Here is a 27936-nt window from a genome sequence, read left to right as displayed (position 1 = left end):
GGGGGTGTCTTTTTTTAAGGATTCTCACACTTTCACACAATGATTATTCAAAGTTATTTGTGTGAGAATGTGCAGATGAGTGTATGTAGGGGAACTCCAAATGAAAGTTTGTCCATGGCCCCCAGAGAGGCGTGTTCTGATTGGCCAGGTGTCTCGACAGAGTCTCTTGGTAAGGGCCAGACGTGGGGGGGGGGGCTGCGGTTTGGGTGTTTTAGGGTCACACACTGACCACGTCATCAAGGTTAGGGGAGCTCTGTTGTCATGGTTACAGTATCAAACACCTGAGGCAGGTCGATCGTGTTGATGCTTTAAAAGGCAGCGGTGCCCGGGGGGGGGGGGGGGGGGGGGGGCCTGTCTCCTGCTCCCCAGCGGCGGCAGCTCCTCGGGACAGAGTGAGCGCTTCGGGTGCAGACCTGATGATACTAGCTGATGTGAGCAGCCCCTTCCTGGCCTGCCGATGAGCGCCGCGCGGCCAATGGGAGCGCAGCAGGGCGGAGAGCAGCGCGCGGTGTCCTCCGCTGGAGCAGCGCCGCCGACAGCAGACGCGTGTCCGCTCCTCAGCATCTCCGGTCCATGGATTACACACTGTCCCTGCAAGTGCAACACCAGCTGGCCGTCTTCCCGACACACTTCTGCCAGGGCTACAGCGTGGAGTTACAGGTACTCTTCTTTAGCCTTCCCCTCTCTCGCTCCCTGTCCTCTGAGCGGTCCGCGGTCGGAGGCATGCATGCGTGCAGAGGGCTCAGTGGACTTTATGGAGACGCTTTACTGCGGGAGGGGGGGAAGCCACGGCTGTCGTGTAGCATGCTGATTTTTTTTTCCCCCCCCTCAGCGACGTTGTTGTTGTGTGCAGCCATAGACGGGGGGGGGGGGGGGGGTAAAAGTACGCGGAGCAGCCTAGTGGAGGTTGACCTCATGTCTCATAGAGAGCACCCCCACCCCCACCATGCCATCTCAGGTTGCTCCGGGATGGTTGCTGTCAAGGTGACTCCCCCCCCCCCTTCACCTCTGAGGGTTACAGCCGCCAGCATGAAGCACATTGAAACAACTTCTCTGCAGACCTCAGGTCAGCTCATCACCTCTCTGATTAGTGGCCCGTGGCCCCCAGAGGGGATGGACAGCCCTGCAGACACCTCAGTGCTACGAAGGATCACTTTTACCATCATTGTTATGCTAAACTGATGAACTTACATTGTCCCTGAAATGTTCCAAAGTAGTGGAAAGTCATGTGCAGTGTCGTCTCTCACTGCCCAACATGACTTCTTTTTTCCAATAGCTTGTTATTTCTGACTGAATGTCAAACACACATATGGGGGGGAAAAAAAAAACCTGTTGAGAAGCTGAAAGGAGCATATTGTTGTCATGTTAGAAATGGCTACGACTTTGTCAATTGACTCATTGATTAATTAACTAATTGTTTAAGAAGTATTCATGGGTAAAAACCGGGCCTCAGAGCTCATTTCCCTCCCGCACAGAAAAACCAACAAAAAAGGAAAAAATGGAACACAGCCGTTCCCGCTTTTACTTTGATGTGTCTCAGGTGGCTTTTTTTTTATGACATGCAGCACTGAAATTGTTGCTTTGTTCAGTTTTTCCCATGCACAGTCTCTATCTGTGTCTGCTTTTATTCCCCACAGTGGGAAGTAAACTCTGGCATTCTACATTAGGGCAGCACTTAACAAGTGTTTTCATTATCGATTATTTCCTTGAGTAATCAGCTAATTGTCTTGTCTATAGAACGTGAGAAATGGTGAAAAATGTGGCCAAGGTGATGTGTTCAAACGACGAATCTGAAGATATTCAGTTTACAGTCGTGAAAGACAAAGAAAACCTATAACATGGCTCATCTGAGGGGCTGGAGTCACTGATGCTTTCTTATTTTAGCTTAAAAAAAAGAATTTTCTGTTGATCGACTATTAAGGATGCCTGGAAAGCAGATTTCTTCGGGGGAAAGAATCTCCACATGAGCTGTAAAACAGACTGTAATCATTAGCAGATACATAGAAGAGTCGCCTTTTGTGAAGCGCCATTGTTTGTGTTTCCCCAACAGTTGGTTTTATGAGCGCAGGGGGCGTCGCTTTGTTCAGACAGCAGATATTTCATTGTGAAAGTGGAGCCTTGTTTTCCTCCTGCAGCACCAGTTCAACACGTACTTAAGAGCCAGATATGGATGAAGTGTTTTATTCTGCAGCCTCCAGCGTGAAGAAAGACAGAACGCAGCCTTTCACCAGCCGGGGCGCTTCCAGCTCCATCTCCATCTGCCTCATTTAAAGTTGGCTCTCTGCTCTGAGAGGCTGCATGATATCATCAGCTTCTCCTCCTGGAAACCACAAGATGGCTCCATCCTGGCACCGTGGGGAAGCTTTCTTCAGCATTTGTGCCATGACACAGACCTGCCCATGTCACTCGGAGACACCACGGGGCCGCTGTGATTAAACGGCAACACGTTCCGCGTGGCCCTAACCCTCCGTCACACCCTTCCTTTAATGGACCACACACTGTCCCGCATCTCTTCAGGGGCTCTAGTTTCTTTAGTGGAGAAAAACCAAACCACTTCCATTGCTGCTGTCAGTATCGTGTGATTCGTGTGCTTCAGTAATTGTTTGCCTTTGTAAAGTTAAAATTGTCCTGCTGCTTTGTTGCTTTCCATTTGCAGGTCATTCTTCATTATTTCCTTCATAGAAGGTCAACTGAGATGGCTCTGAGGTATTTTATAAATAGCACGCTAAATAACAAAGAGCTCCAATAACCTGAACACATTTATTTTCCCACAGTGCACAAAGTTTTTTTTTTTTAAACAAAACAGCTGGGCAAAGTCAGCAGCATCGCACAGAAGATGTGTGCTTTACGTCAGAGATGACAAATCTTTTATTCCACGTCTTCATAACAGCAGAATGACTTGTCTTTAAAGGAGATCCATCGTGGTCAACAGCACCGAGAATAAAACAAACCACGGCACTTTTCAGTGGCAGCATGAAGTGAAGCTAGATAATAACGACCACAAGTGAATTATTTAACAGAACAAATATTTTACCATCTTCTCTCACAAACCAATGAGTTTCAAGGCTCATTTTTGATAAAAAAAAAAAAGATTGTTACTTGTAATGAACATCTATTATATTCAAGCCCCCACCAAATGACTGCCGGGAAAATCTCTCTGTATTTCACAGTATACAGAGTTTGGTCATCTGTGGTGACATTACCTATGTTTACATCAACCAGCAGTAGTTGGTTTGCCAGAACTGAAGATGGGAGCAGGCCACAGCAGTCAGGAGTCTGAGAAACTTTTCTGATACTCCAGATACAAAAGGAAACTGCATTCAGGTGAAGCATTTCAGTTAAAAACAGAGGGCAGTCGACAGGGACAAACACAGATAACCACCACACGTGTGATGGCATTTCTGTAATTACTCTCACTGCCAGAGTGGGGCCAAAAGTTCTTACGCTGTGGGTTTAAGTTGACACGGCAAATGACCAGGTACCGTTCTGATGCGCAGCTATAAAAGTACACCTACTTTTTAGTGTGGGGAAAGCTCTGGTATTGGATCCATGATACCCTGAGGTGAGCTAATCGAACTTGTACAGGGAGAGAAAAGGCCGGAACATTTTACCAAAAAGGCTGTAAAACTTAGCTTTTAGTCACTGAGGTAAATGACATGGGAGTTCAACCTTTACTGGACTCCTCACACTGAGCTAATGCTACACAGAATTCACTGGACAGCTTTTTAAGCTGCAGGAGAAAATATATGATTTTGTATTCCCTGATTGGCAATCGCTGCACCAAGAGAGTCTTTTAAATGTTAAACAGGCTCGATATATGGATCTACACACCTCACCTTACAGATAAGAGCTTTATGAATAAGACTTGGTGAGGCTTTTATCAGACAGAATATAACCTCAGCCGGCTGCACTGGGGATAATCTAAGAGCTCCTCAATCTACTGACTCTTGCAACAGGTGTGTGCTGTAATGTTTCCTTTACAGCAGGTGTCACATCACCTGTTTGAATCCTGAAGCTTGATGTTGTGCCCACAGTGGAAAAGAATTAATCTCATTAGACTGACCAGTGTCACATTTTATATTGTTACAGCGACTCAACGTTTGCCCTAAATGTGTGCTCTGGCTGAACACCAAGCTGATTTAATTACTGAAGTGCAGGCAGCCTGCCCAGTGTGCGTGCTAATGTTTTCACTCAGCAGATCTGTGGACGGCGCTTAGGTCACACTGCATGGGAATAGGCCACTTAGCAGCAAACACAAAGTATCTGCTCATCGTTTTGACCTTGGGGCATGGCAGTACAATTTGGCTTGTCTTTGCCTTCCTAAAAGCCAAAGCAGCAGCGATGGAGACAGAAAGGGAGGCAGATCACTCAACAGGCCTCTGGGATATTAAGTACAGTGTCTCTGCTGTGAGAGTGTGCAGCATCACTCATCCCCCCCACCCCCACCCCCGACACACACTCCCCAGGGAACAATGCTGGAGTGTCTCACTGGCCCTGGAGCACCAGCAGGCCAAAATGCTGCTGATGACATATGCAAAGGTTTGCAGGTCTGCAGAACCCACAGTGAGCACAGGCGAGCTAACCCACATCTGCAGCTCTCCCCTCCTTCCAGCGGCTCATCTCATTTACTTTGAAGATAACTTTTTGAAATGATATTGACATTTAGCGAACTAAAAGCCAACTGGTACCAGAAGCAGGCCATGCTGTCAGTTGGCCCTGGGCAACAATGGCCTGTAATTAACCAACAGACACCTGATAAAAATATGTTATATCAAAGCTAACAATAGCAGCGTTACATCATTCGGATTTGGCCTCCTTGGGGTCATGATGATGCTTTGGGGAATGGTTCATTGCAATCATAGTGAAAACTTTTAATGTAGATGTACTCATCATGTATCATCAAAATTTCAATTTAACCAAAATGTTGGTTTGCAAAATGAATGACATTTAACTGTACTTAGTGCTGTGCACTAAATTGCAAATATTAGTATTTAGCAACACACCAACTAAATGGTTGAACGCTACAACTGCTAAACACGAGCATGTTAGCATTGTCATTCTTAGCTGCCATGCTAGTGACTCTGACTCAGACTGAGTTCTGTTGCTATCAAGTGTCATCAACATTCAGAGACTGGCTTCAACACTTCTACGGACACCTTGCACTGGGAGATTACATAATGATGAACATAATGATTATGATAGTAGATAAAATGGATTAGTTAAGTGATTAGTTAAGCAATGGCATGTGATACTAGATGGATTTGGAGGTTTAAAAAGTTTGATAACAATATACCAGGCAGTATGGTGGTTTGCACTGTTGTCTCGTAGTAAGACCGGCTGGTTTGGAGTTTGAACCTTTCTGTTTGCATGCATCTCTGTGCTTGCGTGGGTTCTCTGGTCCTCTGGCTTCCTCCCACAGACATGCAGGTTAATTGGTGACTCTAAATTGCCTGTAGGCGTGAGTGTGAATGGTTGTTTCTATATGTCAGCAATGTGATTGACAGGGCATACCCAACCTCTCACCCAATGGCAGCTGGGATTGGCTTAAGCCCACCCCGCAACCCTGAAGGATAAGCAGAATAGACAGTATATGGATGGATGGACGATATACCAGCCAGTATATATAGTGTTAAACACTAATCGCAAAGCTTTTTGCAGTGTAAAAATGATCTTGTCAGGAGGACTTATCGGTCTAGCTGTGGTGATAATAATTCTCTGGGTTTTTGTCATCTAACCCCGATAAGAAAAAACAAAGCTATTCTTGTCATTGATCTCCATAATAGCGGGTTAACCAAAAGGTCGGCAGGCCGATGCCTGGCTCCTGCCATCCATTTGAAGTCGAAGTGTCCGAGGGCACCACAGTGAACCCCACATCGCTTCCTGCTGCACAGGCCAGTGCATTGCTGTGTTTGTGTCAGTGTGAGTGAGTGGATGAATAAGAAGCCCACTGTAAAGCAGTGTGTATGCACTGTAGAGGTACAGTCCATTTACTATTGACCACAACTATGAGGTAGTGGCTGCTATACTATAAATAGTATGAGCTGATACAGCCCACTCAACAGTGCGCACAGAGAGGACACAATGTGTTGAGCTGTTGTTGGGGTCAGTGCTCCGCCTGATACGGGTGTTAAAACATGCACCATTTCTGATTCGGCAAAGTTACCATGGCGAGTAGAGTCCAAAATATGGAACTGGATGGTCTCGTGGTGATTGCCTTTTGCATTTGATAATATATGTTGGTGTTCTGTCAATCAGATTAGGATTCTTGACTTGCTCCATCAACATTGTTGAATTCCTCAACTTTTACTCAAAAAGGTGAAAAATGTCTCACATATAGTACATGTCATAACACAATATGTTTATTTATTTATTTACATGTTTATTTGTTAGGGACGGTGCACCTTAATGAACATCAATGTAAAATACAAGATGGAAACACGCCGGAGTTAGCAAGAATGGGAATTTACATCTGCCGTCCCTAGGCAGGTAACAAAGAGAGAAACATTACAAATGACAATATTAAAATGCAAATAAACAAATACACAGGGCTCGTGTCACTCAGGACCTCAGATAATTCCTTGTTTTTAAACCACTGAGCTCTTTGCTACAGCTCGCTGTCAATTTGATGATGGAGAAAAGTCGAAGGCTGATCAGCCATAACAGTGTCTCACAAGAGGAATCTGACGTCTCTGCGTGGGGGTTGCCGTGCCACCCCATATGAATACAGTTACACTTTAAATGAAATTAACTGAGGAGGAGACAGCACATGTGCGCTCTGGCTCTCGGAGAGCACTGCTCAGTTCAAATAAGGTTGAGCAGTTTTAGGCAGAGCCAGGCTTAAGACAACGTTGGTCAGTCGGTCCGTCTACCACTTTGGTCCAGACTGAATTATATTTACAACCACTGGATCTATTGCCATGAAACTTTGTACAGTGATGTACAGGCTTATTGTTTCTTTTTCTTTTTAAGCAGGTTGACTTATTTTGCATTTAGTGACATATCCCAACAGTGACTGGATGGTTTGCCATGTAAAGTTTGTACAGACATTCACAGTCTCCAGTGCATGAAATCTAAGGACTTTGTTAGCGCCTCTAGATGAAGAAGTCAGGTGATCACCAGTTTTCATTTATCCTGTGAACTATCTCCACATCTGTCTGAAGAAGACACTCATAGTTTCCAGATGAACGGCTTTAGTGATCCCCTCACTTTTTACCTTGTGTACCTAGCATGTTGACATGTTTGATTTCATGGGAAATGACTTCACAGCTACTAAATGGAAAACCATGGTACATATATTTGTGTTCAACCTGACTTTTCGTCTAGTGGTTATCATCTGCTTCAGTTTGTTGAATATATATGACAAAATACCTGCAAAACTGTTGACATTCTCACTTATGTGCTGAAACTCAAAGCGTTGCCGTGCATAAGTACAGCCTGACAGAGCTGCTTGGGTAGCTGTAGAGTCTTCAATCATCTGTTTTCAAAACCTTTTGAATAAGAGATGTTTATCCACACAGTCTGAAAAGAGAGAAAGAAAAGAGACAGGCTCACCATGCAGCCCGGACCATTTCTGGAGTGTCCATTGGTCAATAGTGTGTTTATTAAAGGAATTTTAATCAGAATCTGTTGGCGTGATGGACAATGTGGGTTTTAAACTTGCTACTGGTATCAAAGTCAGTCTTCTTGTGTCATGACAGGAGCTGTGCCCTGTGGAGCTGTTGATCAGAATTCAGTATCTGACCTATTCTCAGCCAATGGTACATCTACTAGAAAGGTCTGTGTGAGTCCAGCTCGTCTGTGTTGGGGTACGTCCAGCTTGCCAGCTTTACACTCTCCCTAATGAATTACAACTGACCTTTTATAGCTGCAACATCTGCTGGGCACTTGCTACCATGACCAATCACCCCCCCCCCAGTCTTGAGTCTCCAGCTCTGTGTAGCTTGCCTCTGCTGATTTGCTTGCTTATCATAGTAGAAGACAGATGGGAAACAGTGATGACTAGGTGTGAGAAACAAGCCGGCCTCCTGCTAATTTGACCATCAACATGAAGCGCACTGTTCCTTCTGTGACTCCTCTGTCCCTTGTTTCTCCTTCTCCAAAGTAGCAATACGACTTCTGTAATGAGCTCACAGTGGCGTGCTGAGACAGCCTGGTTGTAACGATGCTGACAGCAGCTGCTCTGATCAGATTTTGATGATTGAATTGCGAAGAGAACCTCCTATTGGCTTACAATTCTGACGCCTTCCTTTATTCAATTATAGCGGGTGAAAATTAATATTTTTCTCAGCATCATCATTTAGAAGAGAGTCAACTTCTTTTCAATTTCAGCGGTATATCTGACAGTAAAGTCCATTAGCTTAATGAATTGATCACCAAGGAGAGGAACATGTTGACTGCCAGTCAAGAAAGTGTGTTTGATAAGTCAATAATATGACCAGTTAATGCAACACAGACCCTGACAGAAAGCCGCCCCCCCTCTGAGCCTGGTTCTGTTCGAGGTTTCTTCCCGTTAAAGGGGAGTTCTTCCTGTCACTGTGTCCTAATATAATATCTGATGCTGCTCATGTGGGGATTCTTGAATCCTTAATTTTGAATTCCTGAATCGTTGGGTCTCTCTCTTATTAAAGAGTTTGGTCTGAGCTGCTCTTTATGGAAAGCGTCTTGAAATGACACCGTATATTGGCGCTATATATATAAAGATTGATTGATTGATTGAATTTCTTCTTCCATCCGGAATAATCATGTTTTTTGCCAACAAAAGGCGAAGACGCTCCTCTGTTCCTCACTGTCACCACTTCCTGTTAAATATCTCCCAACATATAAATGTTTCCTTGACAGCTCAACAATATGGCGGGCTACCGGTAAAGCCATCAGCCGCAATGGCTTCCTTCTTGATTCAAAAAACAATCAAGCAAATGGATGGTCATAGCATTAACCAAGCTGATCAAATCTCAAACTTTGAATAGCTATATTAAATCCAGTGTTAGAAAATGGAAAGAATATGGCACAAGAGCAACTTTACCCAAGAGAACTGATTGACTGGGCAAGGAGAGAGTCAATTAGGGAGCAACCAAGAGGCCAATGGTAACTCTGGGGAGCTGGAAGGGGAAGGAAGCTGTTGCTACAGCTAAATGCTTCTTGGTCTACATCACTGAGACATAGTAGGAAAATAAACACACAAACTGTTCATTTTCTTTATGTGTTTATTCTTCACTGCAGGGTCAGCCTCAAACTGAGGTGAAAATGCAAATCTAAAAACACTAGGAACGAATCCTTCTTCTGGCTGTGCAAAATAAAATCTAAGATACGAGTTGTTTTCTTTCCCAGACTGCTGCTGCTGCATCTCCTCATGCTGCTGCTGATGCTTATGTTCCTTAACAGAATTTAGGGTGATTAATCATTCATTTCCAGCATCTGTGCACCCTTTCTAAAAGAGGCAGTGGGCCCAACACTGGCAGAAACTGATAGAGCACTCAAAGCTGCTCATTTATGTTGTTTGTCCTGTAGAATCTGAACAGGAAATGGTGTTGCTTTCGACTGATTACTTGACTGAGGACGGGAGTGGCTCTTCACTGATTTATTTCTCTTCTTGGCGAGCTGTTTGTCTGCTGCTTTGGTCCCTGACAAGTTTTATCTTTGCGCCATAAGTGTGGCTGTGGCCTCTGGGCTACTGGGTCCCAGACAGCACAGAACTATCAGCTCAGAGTTTTTTCGTTATGGCAGAGGGACGTTTGGTGTTTGGCAGGCTGTGAACGGTGTGTTTCTCACAGTGTATTTGGCTAAAAACTGCTGCCTGCTGCTAAAAACAGAGTTGATGAAACACGTTCACGTACACATTCTGTTATGCAGCTGAAAACCATCTTTCATTAAATCATCCCCTCTTGGTGTAGAGCTGCTACCTGGCCAGAAAAGAGATGTCAACGTCACAGGTTTTGTTGCATACAGCTTTAAGTTCGGGTTGGGTTCTGGTTTGGTTATTCTCAAATGTTTATTAAGAAAAGTATCTCTTCCCTCTGACTGCAGCAGCAGTGTCACGTGTTGCATGAAGGTGCACGATGGCCATTGGGAAGAGAGACAGAGATGAAGTGCAGCTGATGTGTTTCACCGCCTGGAAAACCAACCATTAATAATGAAAGGAAACAAAGTAAAAACGTGTTTCACAGCTTCAGCTCAGGTTTGTGACTCTGATGTAGCTGCGGTTCAGTTGGGTTAAAGATGTGGGCCTTTCAATCATCATCAATAAAATGTATTATTATTATTATTATTTTGACCACTCAAAGCACTTTTACATTACATCCTGATTCACACATCATTTATATGGGAGGAATCTAAGTTGGAGGAAACTATTCTTTCACACACATTCACACTCACACACAGGAGCAAATTGAGATTCAGTGTCTCGCTCAAGGACACCTCGGCATGCTTAGAGGAGCTGGGAATCGAACTGCCGACCTTCCAATACATGACCCACTCTACCTCTGAGCCACAGCTGCTCAGCACTGTTGTATTTTCTGACAGTGATGTGATTATTTCTCCACATATCTCTTTTTAACATTTTTAAGGGATCAAAAATATTTGTTGAAATAATGAATATTGATACCTACAGAGCCCCAGAAAGCTCAGAGCGAGAATTTCTAGGTGTTTCTGTTTGTGAAATGCTTTAGAAGGCTGAGCTGTAGGATGGTTTTGTGGTATGTAACGTGTTGTTATACCCTCAGCTGTGTCCAGCTCACGCACATTTAGATAAAGAACTACCATGGCTAGATAACCTGGCTGTCACTGTCATCAGGACCAGAGTCCTGTGGTTGGACATGGGCAGTGAACTGGCATGGTCGTGTTGGCTGAGCCTTGGATTGAACTGTATTCTTGAACTCCTGTGGTGTTTTGGTAACATGTCAGCCTATCTGGTAGGAGCACAGTGGGGTCAAATCCCGTGTGGAAAAATGATGCTTGCTTGGCTGATGACAACAAGAGCAGCAAAGAGTACAGCTGACACATCCACAACCACAGAGAGCAGCAGCATACGCGCAAAAAATACTGTGAGAGAACACAAATTTTATTGAGCGGTTACACTCTAGGGCTCCATGCATATCAATATCAGCCTCAAACTCCAGTATTGGTGTGATTTACATTTAAAGCACACGTCACTTCATATAGAGCTGCAAGGTGGTCTAAAAATAGAATAGGCTTTATCACTAAGGAAGGTTTTTAGTCTACTCTTAAATGTAGAGAGGGTGTCTGCTTACTTACTCTGATTCCCTATCCCAGAGTAGCCCTTCTTTAGTAGATATAAATTGGAAGGCTAAGTTGGCCACTTGGCTCGCTGGAGTTTTGCAGTAGCTAGGGCGTTTGACCACACATGTCCCTGCCCGCGACCTGCAGCAGAGAAGAGATCTCAGACCGGCCGAGCCGAGCAGAATAACTTCAGTTTTAGCTGAGTTTAGCAGCAGAAAATTGCTGCTCATCCAGGACGTAACCTTCACCAGTGCTGTCTCTGTGCTATGGTTTGAAAATCCTCAAATAGACTATTGGAATTTAGGAAGTTACACAGCTGGTTGGCTGCTGCATTCTCCAGGATCTTTGAGAGAAAGGGAAGGTTGGATAAAGGTCTATAGTTGGCTAATACACCTGAATCAAGAGTAGGCTTTTTCAGGAGAGGTTTAATTACTGCTACTTTAAAGGACTGAGGTACATAGCCTGTTAGTAAAGACTGATTGATCATATCCAGTAAGGACGTGTTCATTAAGGCAGGACTTCCTTAAGTAGTCCAGTAGGAATGGGGTCTAGGAGACATGTTGATGGTCTGGATGAGGAGATTATTGAAGCCAATTCAGGAAGATCAATTGGAGAAAAACAGTCCAAATGCACATTAAGCCCAACAGCTATTTCCACGATTCCTGAGTTTGAGGTTGAATCAGAGTCTGTTGAGGACAGGAGGTGATGAAGTTAGTCTCTAATAGTTAGAATTTTATCATTAAAGAAGCTCATGAAGTCGTTGATACTGAGCTCTAAAGGATCACAAGGATCTGTGGAGTTCTGGGTCTTTGTCAACCTGGCTAACATGCTGAACAGAAATCTAGGGCTGTTTTTATTTTCTTCTATATTCTATTTCTTCTATTCTATCTCATGTTTCCTTTACCCGAAGACTGTGCTGTAATATTTTCCATATGTATTATTAACCATACCTGTAGCTCCAGGCAGAAAACAGCATGTTGGAAGCAGGTCAGAACTCATCATTTATTTACATGCCATCAGGAGATGATGTGGGAAGTACATGACACACCGTACAGCTAAAAACATCCAATATACGACAAGAGAGGCCCTTGGTAATGTCAGAAATCTGTTGGTTTGTCCACTAACAAGAATCCAGTGAGCCTGAGAAATGAAGTCAGTTTTGGGCCAGAATGAAATCCACCAGGCGTTCCTGCATACCCTTTGGAATATTCGTAGAATTATTTAAGTGTGTTGTGTTTGTACTCCTCCTGTGCAGTGCCTCAACTTCCAGCTGGGTCGTTGTGAAGTTTTGATGGTTACATTTTCTCTGGAAAGCATAATTTGTATGTGAAACAGAACAAACCACAACTAAAATTAGCACCAGTCCTTATCTGCTGGCCATTTTGTCTCGGAGAAGACAATTCAAACAAGTTTGAGAGAGTCTGCTTTTCTACCCACGTGGCCTCAGTTCTCGTCTGTCCTGTTGCTGCTAATGAAGACGTGCTGATGTAAACGAGGATGAGTTGAGCCTGACTGCCTCCAAATATGAAATGTGAGCCCCTAATAGAATGAATTAGTAATAGGTGGCAGAGATGGCTCAGGTGTGTCTGTGAAAAAGGAAACACAGCACACAGCAGTCCCTTCATCCATTTGTTTTAAAGATTTTTTGGGGGGTTTTCCAGAAAAAAAGTGTCAGAGTGATCTGTTCTTATTTATTTATCATCCTCAAATATAATTTGAGCTTTATGGCTGATGTTTTAGCGGGATGTTTGATATTAAATGTTTTTTTCTGACTCATTGCTTGGAAAAGCTGCTCAGCATGTGTCACTAATGCAAATGCTTGAGGTAATGAAATATTGAGTAACAGTGATGAAAGTCTGAAATGAGATTATTGTTTACTTGCTCTGTTACACCTCGGTTGGTTTGTCTTAACTCCCCACAGACGTATGAAGGCTGTGTGATAGTGACAACAGAAATCTGATGGCTTTTCTGTATAAATAGAAAATCTGGTGGGCATAACTGTTATACTAGTCTCTTTTTCAGCACTCTGTCAGACAGCGAATGAGCTCCAGCCTCACAGTTTTAATAAAGTGACAGATCTGACCTCACTTGGAGAGGCAGACACAGGCCCAGAATAACACCTCATGTCTCAGGGTGCCTCAAACTACTTGTCTTGAAATTTGTTTCTGTTCCTGTGGTCAGTGGCACTGCTGCTCACTTCACTGCCACAAAGTGCGTCCAGGTCAGTAATCATGTCTGCGTTTGTCTCTTTCTCCAGATGAAGTCAACAGAGGTGGACCAAGGGCTCTTCACAGACAGCTACTGCAAAGTGTGCAGCGCTCAGCTCATCTCCGAGTCCCAGAGGGTCGCTCACTATGAGGTGAACACTCCCCTCACATTACCTCACACGACTGTGATACACTACACTCTGTCGGAGTTAATGAAGGGCTCGGGGTCACGCTGTTTTGGCTCTGACCCCCCAGAGGCGCTTTGCTGATCTATACACCTGAGCCCTGTAGCTGACATACTGTCACCACACACACAGCACACCTGAGTTTACCCACTTCTTTTTTCACTGAACCTCAGTAGAGGACTCCAGTGGAAATGAAGGAATACTAGCAGTAGAAACTGAACTGGAGGTCATTTCTTCCCTGCTCCTACTTTAGGAGGAGGGGAGGTGTAGGCTCGAAATCAGCTGATTGTTAGCAGACAGACTGCTCGCTATCTTGACCTGCAGTGGAGTTGTGGTGAGGGGGTGGGCCTGGACCAAAACAAGAGAAATGCACCACACATATATTAGCTTCTTCATTCATGCTTCAGAACCACTGGCTCACTCATGAGCTGCTTGGTTACATGTTGGTTTGTGGTATTTCTGACTGATTTCATATCCTTGTAGATTGAAGATGAAGTGCCAGGCTGTTTCCAGCACATCCAACTATTTCTGATTGAGCTGGATACTTACATATGAGTCATACACCCGCATATACCACCACCTGATGGTGATATACCACACTAGTGTCCGGGCTGGCTGGTGTTGCCTTAATGACAGCCGGAAACTGGAAGCTGATTTTCCATCGTTTGTCCTAATTGAGAGCAGGTTGCTGCTGAAGAGAAATCTCACCAAAGAGAAATAAAGTTTCATTAAATCTGTGTGACAGTACCACTCTGGTCAAAGTTTGTCAAACTTTGGTTTTGAGTCAACTTTTCTTCTGCAGCCCTGAACAAGTCAGACTGTGTCTCCTGCTGGGCGCTGGGGAGTGAGGGCTATTTAAAGTGGTCCACGGCTGACAGGAGAACTGCTTTGTTCTGCACGGTGTTGCAAGGGACAAGAAGTGGCTGTACCAATCCAAATCAAAAATTCATTTTGTTATTGTGTGGGGAATGCTGAATACAGCATTTGGCCTGTTGCCTCCTGGAGATGGGGTGTATTGTTCTCTTTTAGCACAGTCAGGGTCTAATACATGGTGACATGTTTGGGTCATGGTGACGACAGCAAGAGAAAAGAAACACATGGGAGTAAAGGATGTGCAAACTTTCCTTCTAGCCCGTTCCTTCAGATACAGGAAGGTGGCTTGCACTTAAGGAGATGAGTTGTTTCAGTTTTGTCTGTAATTCTCAATTTTTACTGTGTGCAAAGTTTCACTCTTTGTGGCAGTTACAGCAAAACCAGACGGCTTTGGTGGATATTGAGAATGTAAATGATGTCTTTGAAAAATACATTTTGTCAGTGACTACTAAACGTGATGCCCGGGCTGAATGACCTTCAGTGGTCATAATAAAAGGACAGATTGTCCCTGACTTATTGGAGTCCAGCAATCAAGCACAGCACCTGAATAGCTTCCTTCAAATATATCTCCATATTTGTTTGGAATTTGTTAAAGATTGGTGATCACCACCATGACTGAACAGACGAAAGGATTAACAGAGACTGGAGACAGTAAAGTGCTTATTGGATTGTTCACCAGTGTCTGAAACCCACTTTGGAACAGTGTCGTTGGGGGGGCTGTGTACAGGAAGTTCTGTAATGCTGTGAAGCCAACAACCTGACCCTTTTCCTGCAGTGACTGGCAAAGGGTGACCAGGTGCGTCCTACTAAATCAAGTTAATGATTTAACTTAGGAGCAGGGCCGTGCCTCGAACCACACCTCTAATCTCCTGTCAAGTTTCTTTCACCCAGTCAACCCATTCAGTGTGGTTTGTCTTCTTGAGGGCAAACAGACCAGCATCATGCACAAGTAAGCATTTTCATAATGGAAACGGGTCATCTTCCTATGTATCCTGAACTGCACGATGATCTGTTTGAAACCAGCGTCCCGTCAGCTACACAGCAGTCAGGCCATAGCCAAGCTTCTAAGAGGACCTGCTTGCATTCTGTGGTTAGCATTTTCAATTTCGTTGTACTTGTTCCAATGACAATAAAGACATTCATTCATTCATACCATGCCCCACCCGGAGGCCTACACCACTGGCATGGTAGAGGGAGCTGGCACCAATACACTAATGCTCACTGTTCAGTTTCTGATTGTCCGTCATGGCACACTGCACCCTCCTCTTCCATTTAGTGGTCTCAGAGATTCCTAAAAGTGAAAAGCATTCCCTCCCACAGCAAAGACAATAAATCACAACTATTTCATCTCCACTCAGCCTCAAGAATCCAGCAACAACAGCCACCAAGCCTCCGGCAGCTGCGGGTTCCTTGCTGGGGTCAACCATGGGTGACGTCACAGGGTCTCCACTGCCTCCACAGGCACAAGCCGCAACATCGGCTCCTTCTGGCAGGGGGCAAGTCATGTTATCCCCTGTGCCTGCTCCCTTTGTGTCTGTTCTGTTGCAGGTCATCTCAGCCATCTTTTCATCCTGGTGTCCACAGGCTGCACAAACATCCCAAGCACATACAGTGGCAAGAAAAAGTATGCGAACCTTTTGGAATTTCATGGTTTTCTGCATTAATTTGTCATAAAATGTGATCTGATCGTAATCTAAGTTAAGGGAACTGACAAATATAATGCGCCCAAAATAATAACACAGAAAAAAATGTCTTTATTGAGAACAACCATAAAAACCTCATAGTGCTAGTGGTGAACCCTTGAGTTAATGACCTCTAATTGGAGTCAGGTGTTAACATACCTGGGGTCTTGTTAAGAAAATGAGTTTGGAGGTGTGGAGTGGACTAGAGCTTCTTTGACTGATAAAAACGACTAAAACACAAAAAGAATACGCTTATGTGAGCCATGCCTCGCCAAAAAGAGCTTTCAGAGGATCTACAGTCAAGTATTGTTGATTTACATAAAGCTGGAAAGGGTTACAAAGTTATTCCAAAGACTTTAGAAATTCACCAGTCTACAGTTAGGCAAACGATCTACAAATGGAGACACTTTGGGACTGTGGCTACTCTACCAAGAAGTGGGCGCCCAGTCAAAATGACCCCAAGAAAACACGACGAAGACTCATCAATGAGGCAAAGAAACAACTGGTTGAGGTTATTGCTGCCAAGGGGGGGGGGGTGTCAACCAGTTATTAATTCCAAGGGTTCGCTTACTTTTTCCACTACCATTTTTAATGTAGAATGAGTGTGTTCAATACAGACATGAAAGATCAGAATTTATTTATTATTTTAGGCACATTATATTTGTCAGTGACCCCCTGACTTAGATGAAGATCAGAACACATTTTATGACAAATTTAATGCAGAAAACCATGAAATTCCAAAAGGTTCACATACTTTTTCTTGCCACTGTACATTCTTTCATCCTATCATCCCTTCCTTCAGCTGCTATCAATAACACGGCTCCTGCTCCCCCCTTTTCTCTCTCAGTCAAAATGGAAGCACAGGACTTGCATCCTGCAACTCCAGGGGTTACAGGCTACTCAAGCAGTTCCTCAATGTCCTCCTTCACTTCCACCTGCTCTATCCTTTCCCCCTGATTCCAACCACCTTGGCGGCAGCCTTTCCAAGTGTTACCACCTGCATGTCTGCTCCTTCTGTGGAGGTGCTCACGCTAGGAATACTTGCCCCCATAATCCGACCATGCGTACTGACCAACCAGCAGACACTGCCGCTGCTCTACAAACAATCCTGACAGAGAGTTTGTCCACTATCTTATCACCAGCTTCACACACAGTTTCCATCTGGGCATAGACATACTTTCTGATGCTTCTCACGCCTGCAACGACCTCCAATCCGCTCTTGTAGAATCTCATACTCTTGATATTCAGGGTTTTTGTAAGGAAATAACCCAGTTTTGGTTACTTTCCGCAGTTTCGCTAGACCACACCATCTCTGCTCAGAAAAGGATGATTAACATGGTGGACAGAGGTGCCGTGGTGGGTGTGAACATGATTGACATCCACGAGAAGTGTCTGACCACATTAGATCAAAAATCATTAAAATGCTGCCAATAAAAGTGGGAGTGTCCAGGTCGCACAGAACTGTGTCCCTCGGAAAATGTGAAGGAACTAATAAGACAGCAGCATCAAGTCACTTGCTTTCCAAAAGTTTGAGGGTTTCCATAAGATATCATTTTGCCACAGTCCGTCACCAGGAAGTCAACCAAATACCATTTGAAGATAATATGTAATGACTGCTGACAGGCAGTAAAAGAGTGAAAAACACCTTTTTCTCATAATTGTCTGTATTATACATCTAAACTATATTTGACATATTTAACTAGATTTTCATCTCTTGATATATGTAGGGGGCGGCGCTCTAGCACCCTCTACTGGTCAGCTGCCACTGCGCTTATCTCTGTTCATCAGTTCATCCTCAGGGCAGAACATGTTCCTGGTTGACACAACAGCATTGCTGCTTCTTTGTCTCGTTTTTCTTGGAAATTGGCCCCAGAATCAGATTTTCATCCAACACCAGTCCCACCGTTTTGAGCCATAGCATTCAACTAGCCCCACAGCTGCGAAAACTCTCCAGTGCTTTACAAGAAGCCATCGTCAACAGCCTCGCTCCAAGCGCTCTCTCAATTCTCTCTCATTCCCTTCTCTGGACATCATGTCTATCTGCAATTTCATCACCCCTTCTCAAAATCCGGTCTTCCACCACCCAGACCTACTTAGCAGGAATGAACCTCTTCGTCAAATTGGTCCCTTGTACTTCTACCTCCCATTTCCATGTTATAATGTTGATCAAAAGCTTCCGAAAACAGGAACCTGCTGTCACAGCAAAACATTTGCCACTCACTGTTGACTAGCTTGGCCTCTGCATCCGTTCACTTTGATCAGGTTACATATCTGCTATGGTTAACCCTAGAATACATGTTCTTGCTGGCCTATTTTGGCTTCCTGAGGTGCTCCGAATTTGCCCTGACTTTATCTGCCTACAATCCTTCTCATCATCTCAGTCTGTCCAACATCTCCATTCACACTCCTGATTCACACTCTGAAATAGTAAAACGGATAACTTCGGAATTTCTCTCCCCATCTACCTTTTCTGCCTCGACTCCTATCTTTGGCCACATGAGGCTAAATACATCGATTCCAGATTACCTGCAAAGGCATCACCGTAACGCTCTCTCTGATATAGGGAAAATAAGGAAAATGGCCACTTAGTACTGTGTCAGTGCAGTATTAAAACTGGGTATCTTGGACAAAACCATCCAGGTCCTCGGCCGCTGGTCATCTCAGGCATGTCGCTTCTAAATATATTATAATATCGATGATCTCTGTCACGCCCGCATTCATCGCAGTTCAATGTAAATCTGACTCTTTTGGGGGCCTGAAATTACCTTGGGTGGAGAATATGCCTGAGATGGAACCCCCACACTGAGTTTCCCTCCACCAGTCTCTCTCTCTCTGTCTCTGTCCCTGTCTCTGTCCCTGTCTCTGTCCCTGTCTCTGCCCCTGTCTCTCTCTCTGTATCTCTGTCTCTCTCTCTCTCTCTTTCTGTTTCTGTGATTGTCAGTAGACCCTTCTCCTGGTAGGAAAATGAACAGGTAGGCGTAGAAGGGAGGGACAGGGCCAGTGGAGGATGTCTGCTAGTTAATTGATCGTAGGTATTAAAATACCGTATTACAATACATTATTATATTCAAAACTGCATTATTTCTTGGCCACTGGGGGCGACAAAACAAGCTGTAAACACAACATTGACACGTTATTTCCTTTTGCAGTGGTCTTAACAAGCACCAAGCAGAAATATCAGCGTTCATTTTGAGCCTTTTTTCCAGCCACCCATTGAATTTAAGTCCGAATGCCCTCTTAGTTCCATTTTGGTCCTCACCAGGGGAATTTCTGGCTGTTTAGCTGCTAAATGGCTCACTACCTAGCTTTGTTGTCTGTCTATGATCAGCGTGCAGTGGGCTTTGAAAATGATTTCCAATTGCTGTAGAGAAGGAACTGAAAAAGCTCCTCTGAGTCAGCATGTCAAAGCGTCCTTGGGCAAGACACTGAACCCCAACTTGCTCCTGAAGCAGCTTCAGTGTGTGAATGTGTGTGAAAGAACAGTCTCCTCCAACTTATATTCCACCTGTATGAATGATGTGTGAATGGGTGAATGAGGATGTGATGGAAAAGCGCTTTGAGTAGTTGAAATGACTAGAGAGGTGATGCACAAATACAGAGCATTTACCGTTTACCATTTACACCACACAGAGAAAGGACATTTAAGTAGGCCAGGAGAAGCCCAGCTAGAAGCCTATAAAAATATACATTTTTTTTCCCAGTTTTGTTAATTGGGGTTTCATTTTTGACATTTTTGTGTATAAAATGGTCAGAAACTTCACTGTCAAGTGAGTTAACAGTTAACTCAGTCTCATTGCCTTTTGTGGACGTGGACGTGGACGTGGACTTATCATGCTTACTGTCATACATGTTCACCCCCCAAAGACGCTCTGTCAGCCAGGAAAAATCAAGTCATGTGCAACAAAATGTAAGTGAGTTTGCTGCACGTAAAGGGTTTGTATTTTTGCCCTTGTATTACAGTTCTGTTTAAATTCAGACACAACCTCAGGACTGAGTCAACGCTGTTTCAGTTACTTGAGCTATGACAAAAGGTAATATCAGGTATTAGTATCCAGGTTATGTGAGGATGACTTATTTAAAAGAGTGGGAGCCCAGAAATTCTGTATTTCAGAAGCATCAACGAGACCTGCCACAACAGAATATCTTTAGCACAGTTTCGTCCATCAGTGTGTTTCAGCTACTCTTGCCTCAATAATCTCTTTTCCCACAGGGACAGAGACAGAGACAGGATCAATGCCTGGCAAGTGCTGCAAAATATCACCACACTAATATAATCACAAAACTGTTGGGACATGCAGCAGCCAGCTACAGTGACAGTCACAGCAGGATTCAGCTGCTCGGAGGAGACTCTAATGATAGCGTTTGGCTGACTTGTGCTGTTCTGACTGCTGTGCTCTTTATCCATGTCATGTCTGTCCATTAATTGGTTTCCATTATCTTGGATGCATTGCAAAATGAGTCACTGTAGTAACGTTTGTGCTACTGGCGGCAAACACTTTTCTCTGTTGGTTTGCAAGAGTAAAGAGGTTCAACAGACACATGCAGCAGCAATGCTGACAAACTATGTGAGCATGGTAACATCATAAAAGTTAAGATGATGCCATCTGCTAATATAGTTTTTTGATATCACGACTTAAACATGTTTCTGGCACTTGATCAAATATTTTATAGGGCTACCCAATAAACTGAATATATATGGTCAGTTGTAGTTTGTGGACTTCTGAATCCCTTACAGACCTTAAAGAAAATCCATTTTATCAATCAAACTTACTATGATCATACTATCCCCCCCCCCAGCATTAGCACAGTTTTACTTATTTCACTTGAGAGATTTCTGTGCGTGTGTTTAAGGTTTAGGCGTGTGGACAAGACCATGGGGCTTAATAGCTGCACTTACCTCTGGCGATGTCGTCTGCCCTCATGGATGCCGGCGTAATTGTCTCATCCTCACTTTTCCCCAGTTTTGAATACTTGCAAGTTGTTTGTGATTATCATCCAGTGTGCGTCATTCAAGTAGAATGTCATGACCCGTCCTTGGGTTTTGGAGTTTGTCCTTCTTGCTTCTTTATTTCCTGTTTTTATTTTGGTTTCGTACCCTTTCCCCTCGTTTCTGGTGGATTCACTTCCTCCCATTACACAGTGTGTTTTCCCGCCACCACTGATTGTGTCTCCACCCCTCCCACCTGTGTCTCGTTGCCTGCCCCGGTCTATTTAGTCTGTGTCCTCTGTGCCAGTTCGTCTTCGTTCCCTGTGACAAGTGTTCCAGCAGTTTTTCTTGTGTACTACATTCCTGGTTTTTGATTCCTGCTCTTGCCTTCGACTCTGTCTCTGCCTTGCCCCTCCTGGATTTGTTTGCCTTCTCTCTGACTGCCTACCCATGTACCGAATCTGCTAGTAAAAACTTTTACCTTATCTGCCAGTTGTCTCGAGTCATGCTATTGAGTCCACCCGCTTGTGGTTTCCGAGCTACTAAGATGTGTGCATACAGATGTCATCCATTCATTTTGAGTGAAAAAGTAAGGACAATAAGCTGACACTGGGGACTTGGTCTGGATATAATCAGACTGAAAAATAGTTTTTAATTCGTCACCAGTTTTTGAGTTAATTTCAGTATCTTGATCAAGTCACTGTTCTCTTTGTCTGTGTTCTTGTCCATCCTGAGCTTAGGGGAAAAGGAAGAGGTGTATTGTTCATACAATAGACTGTATATAAAGATTGATGACAGGACAGCTCAGCAAAAAGTGAAGCCAAAACATCTGGATGGAGCTCCTTGGTGGCTGACCATCTTTATATACAGTCTGTGTTTCAGACGAGTCGATGTCTTTGTATACAGTCTGTGTTTCAGACGAGTCGATGTCTTTGTATACAGTCTGTGTTTCAGACGAGTCGATGTCTTTGTATACAGTCTGTGTTTCAGACGAGTCAATGTCTTTGTATACAGTCTGAGGAGACGAGTCGCTGTCTTTGTATACAGTCTGTGTTTCAGACAAGTCGATGTCTTTGTATACAGTCTGAGGAGACGAGTCGATGTCTTTATAAAAAAAGTCCTAATGTGATTTCTACACTTTCGTCTTTGCTAAGAATCGTTGCCATTGGATCTTCTATTTTTAACTTTCAAGTTAAAGTTCAAGTCTGGCCACCTAGGTTTTTTTCACAACCTGATCGATTCTTTCCTGTCTTTTGTCTTTTTTGCTAAGTGGTAGTTCCTTGAGTTACATGCTAATGCTACCATGGCAACATGTTTACAATAGCAAGGTCAGCATGCTTAGCAGGTATACGCTCACCATGTTCACCATCTTAATGAATCAATTTGGCATGGTAATCATTCCTAATTAGTGCCAAATGCAAAGAAGAGTTGAGGCTGGTGGGAATGTCATTAGTTGATTAGCATTTGGTCATATGCCTAATTATTGGACACATTTTGTTGATGGCAATAGTTGAAAGTCAGTTGATGATCAAAGCTATTACATGCCAAGGGGATTTTATGGCAACTCATCAAACAGTTAGTAAGATTTCCTTCCAAACCACAAATAATAACCTCATGGTGTTGCTACAGCAGAGATCAGGGGATCACCATCGTCAATAGGATTCATCCTCTGGGAACCCAGGGCCATGCTACTGGCATACAAATATCCTCACACAAATCTTAACATTGTAGAACTTTTCATTTTTTTTCTAAGGCCTTCAAGCTAACATCTGCTAACCCTTAGCTATTAGAGCGCTGTCCGCTCACATGGTTCCATCAGCTCATCACCAACTTGCAGCATGTGTGGGAGTCAGTTATTGATGAGCTAATCTGCATCTCCATGCCCACTCTTTTTGACCTTATATATATATACACTACTCACAAAAAGTTAGGGATATTCGACTTTCAGGTGAAATATATGGAAAATGTAAAAAGTGAATGCTACAGTGATATTATATCATGAAAGTAGGGCATTTAAGTAGAAGCATGCAATGGTAATTTCTTCATTTTAAACAATTTATTTGAAGAAAATCTAACAGTGGTAGGTATACCACAACAAAAAATGTTCAGTGTCTCAATAAATTGGGATGTGGCCAAAGGACGTCCACTCCTCTCCTTTCTGTGACTCTTCCAGTCACTCTGTATCACTGTTACAACCTCCTGATGACACTCTGTGACCCTCTAAGCTCAGTGAACACCTCCGTCTGAGGACTTCCTGTTTGAAGCCTCGCAATGGCGAGGTGCTGCTGATCAATTGTTAGGTGTCGTCTTGGTCTCGTGATGTCAGAATGTGAACAGCAGGATGAGGAGGACTGTTTAAATACCAATTCTAACTGAAGCAGGAAATGTATTGGTGGATTCATGGATCAAACCTGTTGTGAATGTTGCTGTTAAGCTTCTTGTTAGAGAACAGCAACTTGTGCAAAAAGTACTGAAACACTGAACAGTTGGACATGTGCATTCAAAAGTTTAGAGAAGGTCACATTAAGTTCACCTGGAAAGGTTAGAATGCATTTTAGGTTCATCCTGAAATTTCACCTGAAAGCTGAATATCCCTAACTTTTTGTGAGTAGTGTGTGTGTGTATATATATGTGTGTGTGTGTATATATATATATATATATATATATATATATATATATATAGATTTTTAAAGGAGAGGATGAGTGAAGCCCAGTTCTGTAGCTCAGCACCAGTACTAGTAAGTGTCCTCTGGTATTCTACAGGAGCGAAGAAAAAGAAAGAAATCTTTAAATTTCTGCCTAACATGGGACTTAGCATGGGCACTCTGAGCTGTGGTGCATGTTTACTATCGTAAATACACCAGCTGCCACATTGATTTGATGAAGCCAGTCTCCACACTAAAAAATAGAGGACACCTCACTGAAGGGCAGCGCCGGTGGTTTCTCTGCAGCCCTGCTTTGTCCCTGCAGCAGTCTGTCATGAGCTGAATGTGTTTGTCAGATAAAGAAAGAAACTAATTTCTATGATCCCTGCTTAATTACTTTGCATGCATCATTAGCCTAGTGAGGTCTCCTAATAGTTTCAGCAGTTCTGTCAAAGAGTTTATAGATGCTCTCATCTGCGTCTGCAAGAGCTGCACTAATCCATCATCTGCTGTCATTTTCATAGGCTTCGGGCTTAATGGGATGGAGATTTTAGCCATTGCTAGAGCTGACACAAAGTAATCTACAGCAGTGAAATAAGACTGAATCATGATGATGTCTGCTGATAATTAAAGAGGCTAAATAGTGAGGCTTTAATGGGGAACAAATATTTTAAAGTCCTTCTCATCAAATGAAAATGGAAAAAGACAAACATGACCTGGTCAGGAATCTGTCTATGTGCTAAACACACACAAGAAAGAAGGTCATCAAAATGCCTTCAAACGTGTTGGCACAAAGAGAAGTGGCCTGTGTCAGCAGAAGCTGCACTGCCGAGCTGCTTAGCCGCTTTTGTTTAGTTCACTCTAACACAACCGCTCTCACACACTTTCTTTATGAGCCTATCTCCCTGAACCGAGGGAGGTCATGGAAACAGGTCTGAGAGGTCAGTGGTTTGGGGGGGCATGGGGGTGGATACAGACATACAAATTGAGACAGACAGATGGACAGGAGGAGAGAGAGAGAGAGAGAGAGAGAGAGGGAGAGGGAGGTGAAACAGCGCTCTGGGCTCCTCAGAGATGACTGAACCAGTGTGAGGAGAGCCTGAGTCTCTGTGACGGGGAGGCGATCAGACGATGAAGCGTGTCAAACTAAAAGGGATACAGATTCCACTCGCTCTTCGATTGAATTCTTTCACAGTTTCAGCGTGACTGAGCTCATGCTGTTGATTAATTAGCAAAGTAATGTGATTGCTTTTTCAGAGACTGAGCCTTGATGGGGAATAACATATCAAGGTTAAAAGGACAGATCAGAGAAAAGCAGAGTGATAGTGTGCATGAATGTACTAGAATAAAAGAACAGATTGTTCTCCCAAAATGCACCTGGGCAAAAGAGAAAATAGAATTATTTTCTATGCATTTTAATTAACACATTTTTAGAAGAAGTACAATTTCCAAAAAAAAGTTACTGAAGTACAAGTGACTACTCACTCTTCTATTTTATGGTTTGAGTTATTTTGGAGGTTTTTTGTTACGTAGTGCATAAGAGGAAAGCTGTGCTCATACACTGTTTTCATCAGTCCAGCTTTCATGAGAAACCATCTTGAAATCCACTGAAGGAAAGAAGAACAGAGGCTGTTGAAGCTTTGGGACATAGGAATGAGATCTAATGTTAGGAGCCATCAGAAAGAAAATCAGTGGAGTGAAAAGTCCTCAGGCCAAGCACAGAATCATGACATATATACTCTTTCCATGTGAGTGTGACAGTGCGCGGACAGAGCTTCTTGTGAGGGGAAGTGCAGCTGTCTTGGTGTGGTGACGGAGACAGGTGCAGCGTATCACCCAAACGCTGACGGGGTTCTTGCGCAGGTCTGCTCTGCAAGTGGCATCATCAGTAATGTGAACGTACACCTGAGGCGACATAAACATCCATGTGATGTCATTTCCCTGGAGGCCAGTGAAACGGCTGCATTTCTGCTTTCTAATACGGATGCTGCATAAAGCGGACGGGCCCGTTCTCTTTGGTCTCGGAGGGTTTTGCTTGCGGTCCATACCGTGGCAGTGTTCTGTCCCACTGCTGCCATGGATTGGCTCATGTATGCGAAGCCCAGTCAGTTTCCAGTGTACTGCTGTAGTCTAGAAAGGGTTAAACTACAGAAAAAATCATGTTGAATGGTCTGAGGTTTCAAGTGTTGTTAAATCAATGAGGGGGTGAGGCTGCTGTTGTCAGCAGTGAAGAAATAAGGTGGTTAAAAAAGTAAACTTTTGCATTGATTCATGCTCCAATTGCAATCACCCGTGATGGTACAGGCCAGCTGAAGTGAGGTTTATTTCCAACAGAGGAGAAATTGGCAGGTATTAGACAAATGCAAGAGGACAGGGGACACAGGAGCCTGATACTAGTGATAATAGTAAGAATAAGAGAACGGAATAATCCAAGCAACACAAAACAATTAACACGATAACAAGAACACACACAGAAGCCTTCTTCACCATAAACGACAAATACGGCCAATAAAGTGATGTTGGTGTATTTTTACATACAAAAACCTCTATTAGTCAGATTATTTTGTCCACGTGTGGGCAGCACAACTCAACATTAACATATGATCCTCCATATAAAGTTGACTTGGCTAACGTGTTAGCAGACACCTGCCAAAGCACATGCAGAGCAACACTGGCATTCATTCATTCACCTGATTCATTCTCCACTGACTCCTGTTATGTTTTCCACTATGTCTGCCTGCTGTTTGGTGCTGTGCAGGTAGATTATTGGAACCTCAAGCCGTTGAAAGTATACCAGAACAGTAAAGCTGTGGGCTGTAAAACCAGAACGGAGGAGCTGTTGAGTTGGGTGATAATTCTCTGAGGGTTTGTCACTGCAAACGACCCCTCTCACATCACACATTGTCATTTGAGCAGTTGTTAATGGACATATTGATTGGTGCAGCTTTAACTGTAAAAAAGGTACACATAAACACACACACACATACACATTGGGAGCAACTTGAGTTGAGGGGGACTTAAACGTGGACAGGCAGAAGCAGAGATTGAACCACCAGCTCCTGTATCACCTGAGCTACAGTCACTGAAACTTTCTTAGTGTGGCAGGTTGTCTTTGATTGACAGCTGACAAGCAACATAGCCAGAATCAATGTACAGTATATCTACACAGTCTACATTTCTACACACTACTGATGATTTCTGTTAGTAATACATTTTTATTTTTTCTGATTGGACAGACAGCATTCGCCATTTTAACACTATTAGTACTCTAAAACCGAGTAACCTGAATAACGACCCAACCACGTCTGTCAGTATGATGCATTAGTTTCCAACATTTTAAGGCTCTGAGGGTGATCTACTCAAATGAAGTGAAACCAAGACGGTTGTAAAAAGCTTTTGAAAACTACAATGCCATTTGCATGAATGTGGAAATGGTTGTCAGTGTTGGGCTTCACCAGAAAATGGTGGAGGCTACATGTTTCTCTGTCTTTTCAACAAAGGGCTCCATCTCTGAACTCAATTTCCCAGAGTCCCTTAGTTTCATACATATGCGCTAAACACACCCCTGGACCCAGCTTTACAGCCACCATTGGCCAATGTGTGACACAACCTCAGGCCACAAAACCAGACCTCCTCCACTGATCTTTCTCTGATCTCTCATCTGGACTGTGGAGAGTCCAGCTCTCCTCCCAGAGCTCTCACACCTCTCCTCTGGACCCCTGAGGATCCAGGTTGGCTCTCTCTGACTTCAACTTAGCTCAGCTCTCACACCTCTCCTCTGGACCTCCGAGGGTCCAGCTCTGTTTCACCTTGGGATCTACTGGAGACCACTTCAGCGCTGCACCTCATCTCACCGGGACCCCTGAGAGTCCAGTTCCAGGCCTGCTGCTTTCTCCTCCAGCCCCAGCCTCAGTGTGGCTTGTACCAGAGCAGACCAGAGCAACAGGAGCACGTCGGCAAGTTAGCACCGAGCTGCTGACTAGCAAGGAACCAAGGAGCGACCGGATTCCTCCATCCTGCAACTAGGACAGCAAGGACAAAGAAGCACAACCTTCTTCCAGCCTGGTTCATCAACAGGCTGAGAAAGCAGCACACTGAAGGACCTTCTTCTTCCCTTTAGAGGACTGCTAACAAACTCTAACTGGGCAGATATAGCAGAGCATTACTGTATATATGGCTAAG

The 27936-nt window shown here is 43.8% G+C and overlaps 1 protein-coding gene across 1 annotated transcript in view; it reads left to right on the top strand.

Moving 5' to 3' along the window:
- Window positions 1-573: 573 nt before the first annotated feature.
- Window positions 574-27936, top strand: part of LOC139203869 (zinc finger matrin-type protein 4-like) — a 95904-nt gene continuing 68541 nt past the window's right edge. Inside the window, exons 1-2 of the mRNA XM_070833765.1 lie at window positions 574-660; window positions 13493-13594. Coding sequence (XP_070689866.1) covers window positions 574-660; window positions 13493-13594 — 189 coding nt within the window. The remainder of the gene's footprint in view (window positions 661-13492; window positions 13595-27936) is intronic.

Source organism: Pempheris klunzingeri, chromosome 7 (assembly GCF_042242105.1).
Source record: "Pempheris klunzingeri isolate RE-2024b chromosome 7, fPemKlu1.hap1, whole genome shotgun sequence".
Lineage (NCBI taxonomy): Eukaryota > Metazoa > Chordata > Actinopteri > Acropomatiformes > Pempheridae > Pempheris > Pempheris klunzingeri.
The sequence above is the reverse complement of the archived record's forward strand: the minus strand, read 5'-3'. Positions and strand labels throughout refer to the sequence as shown.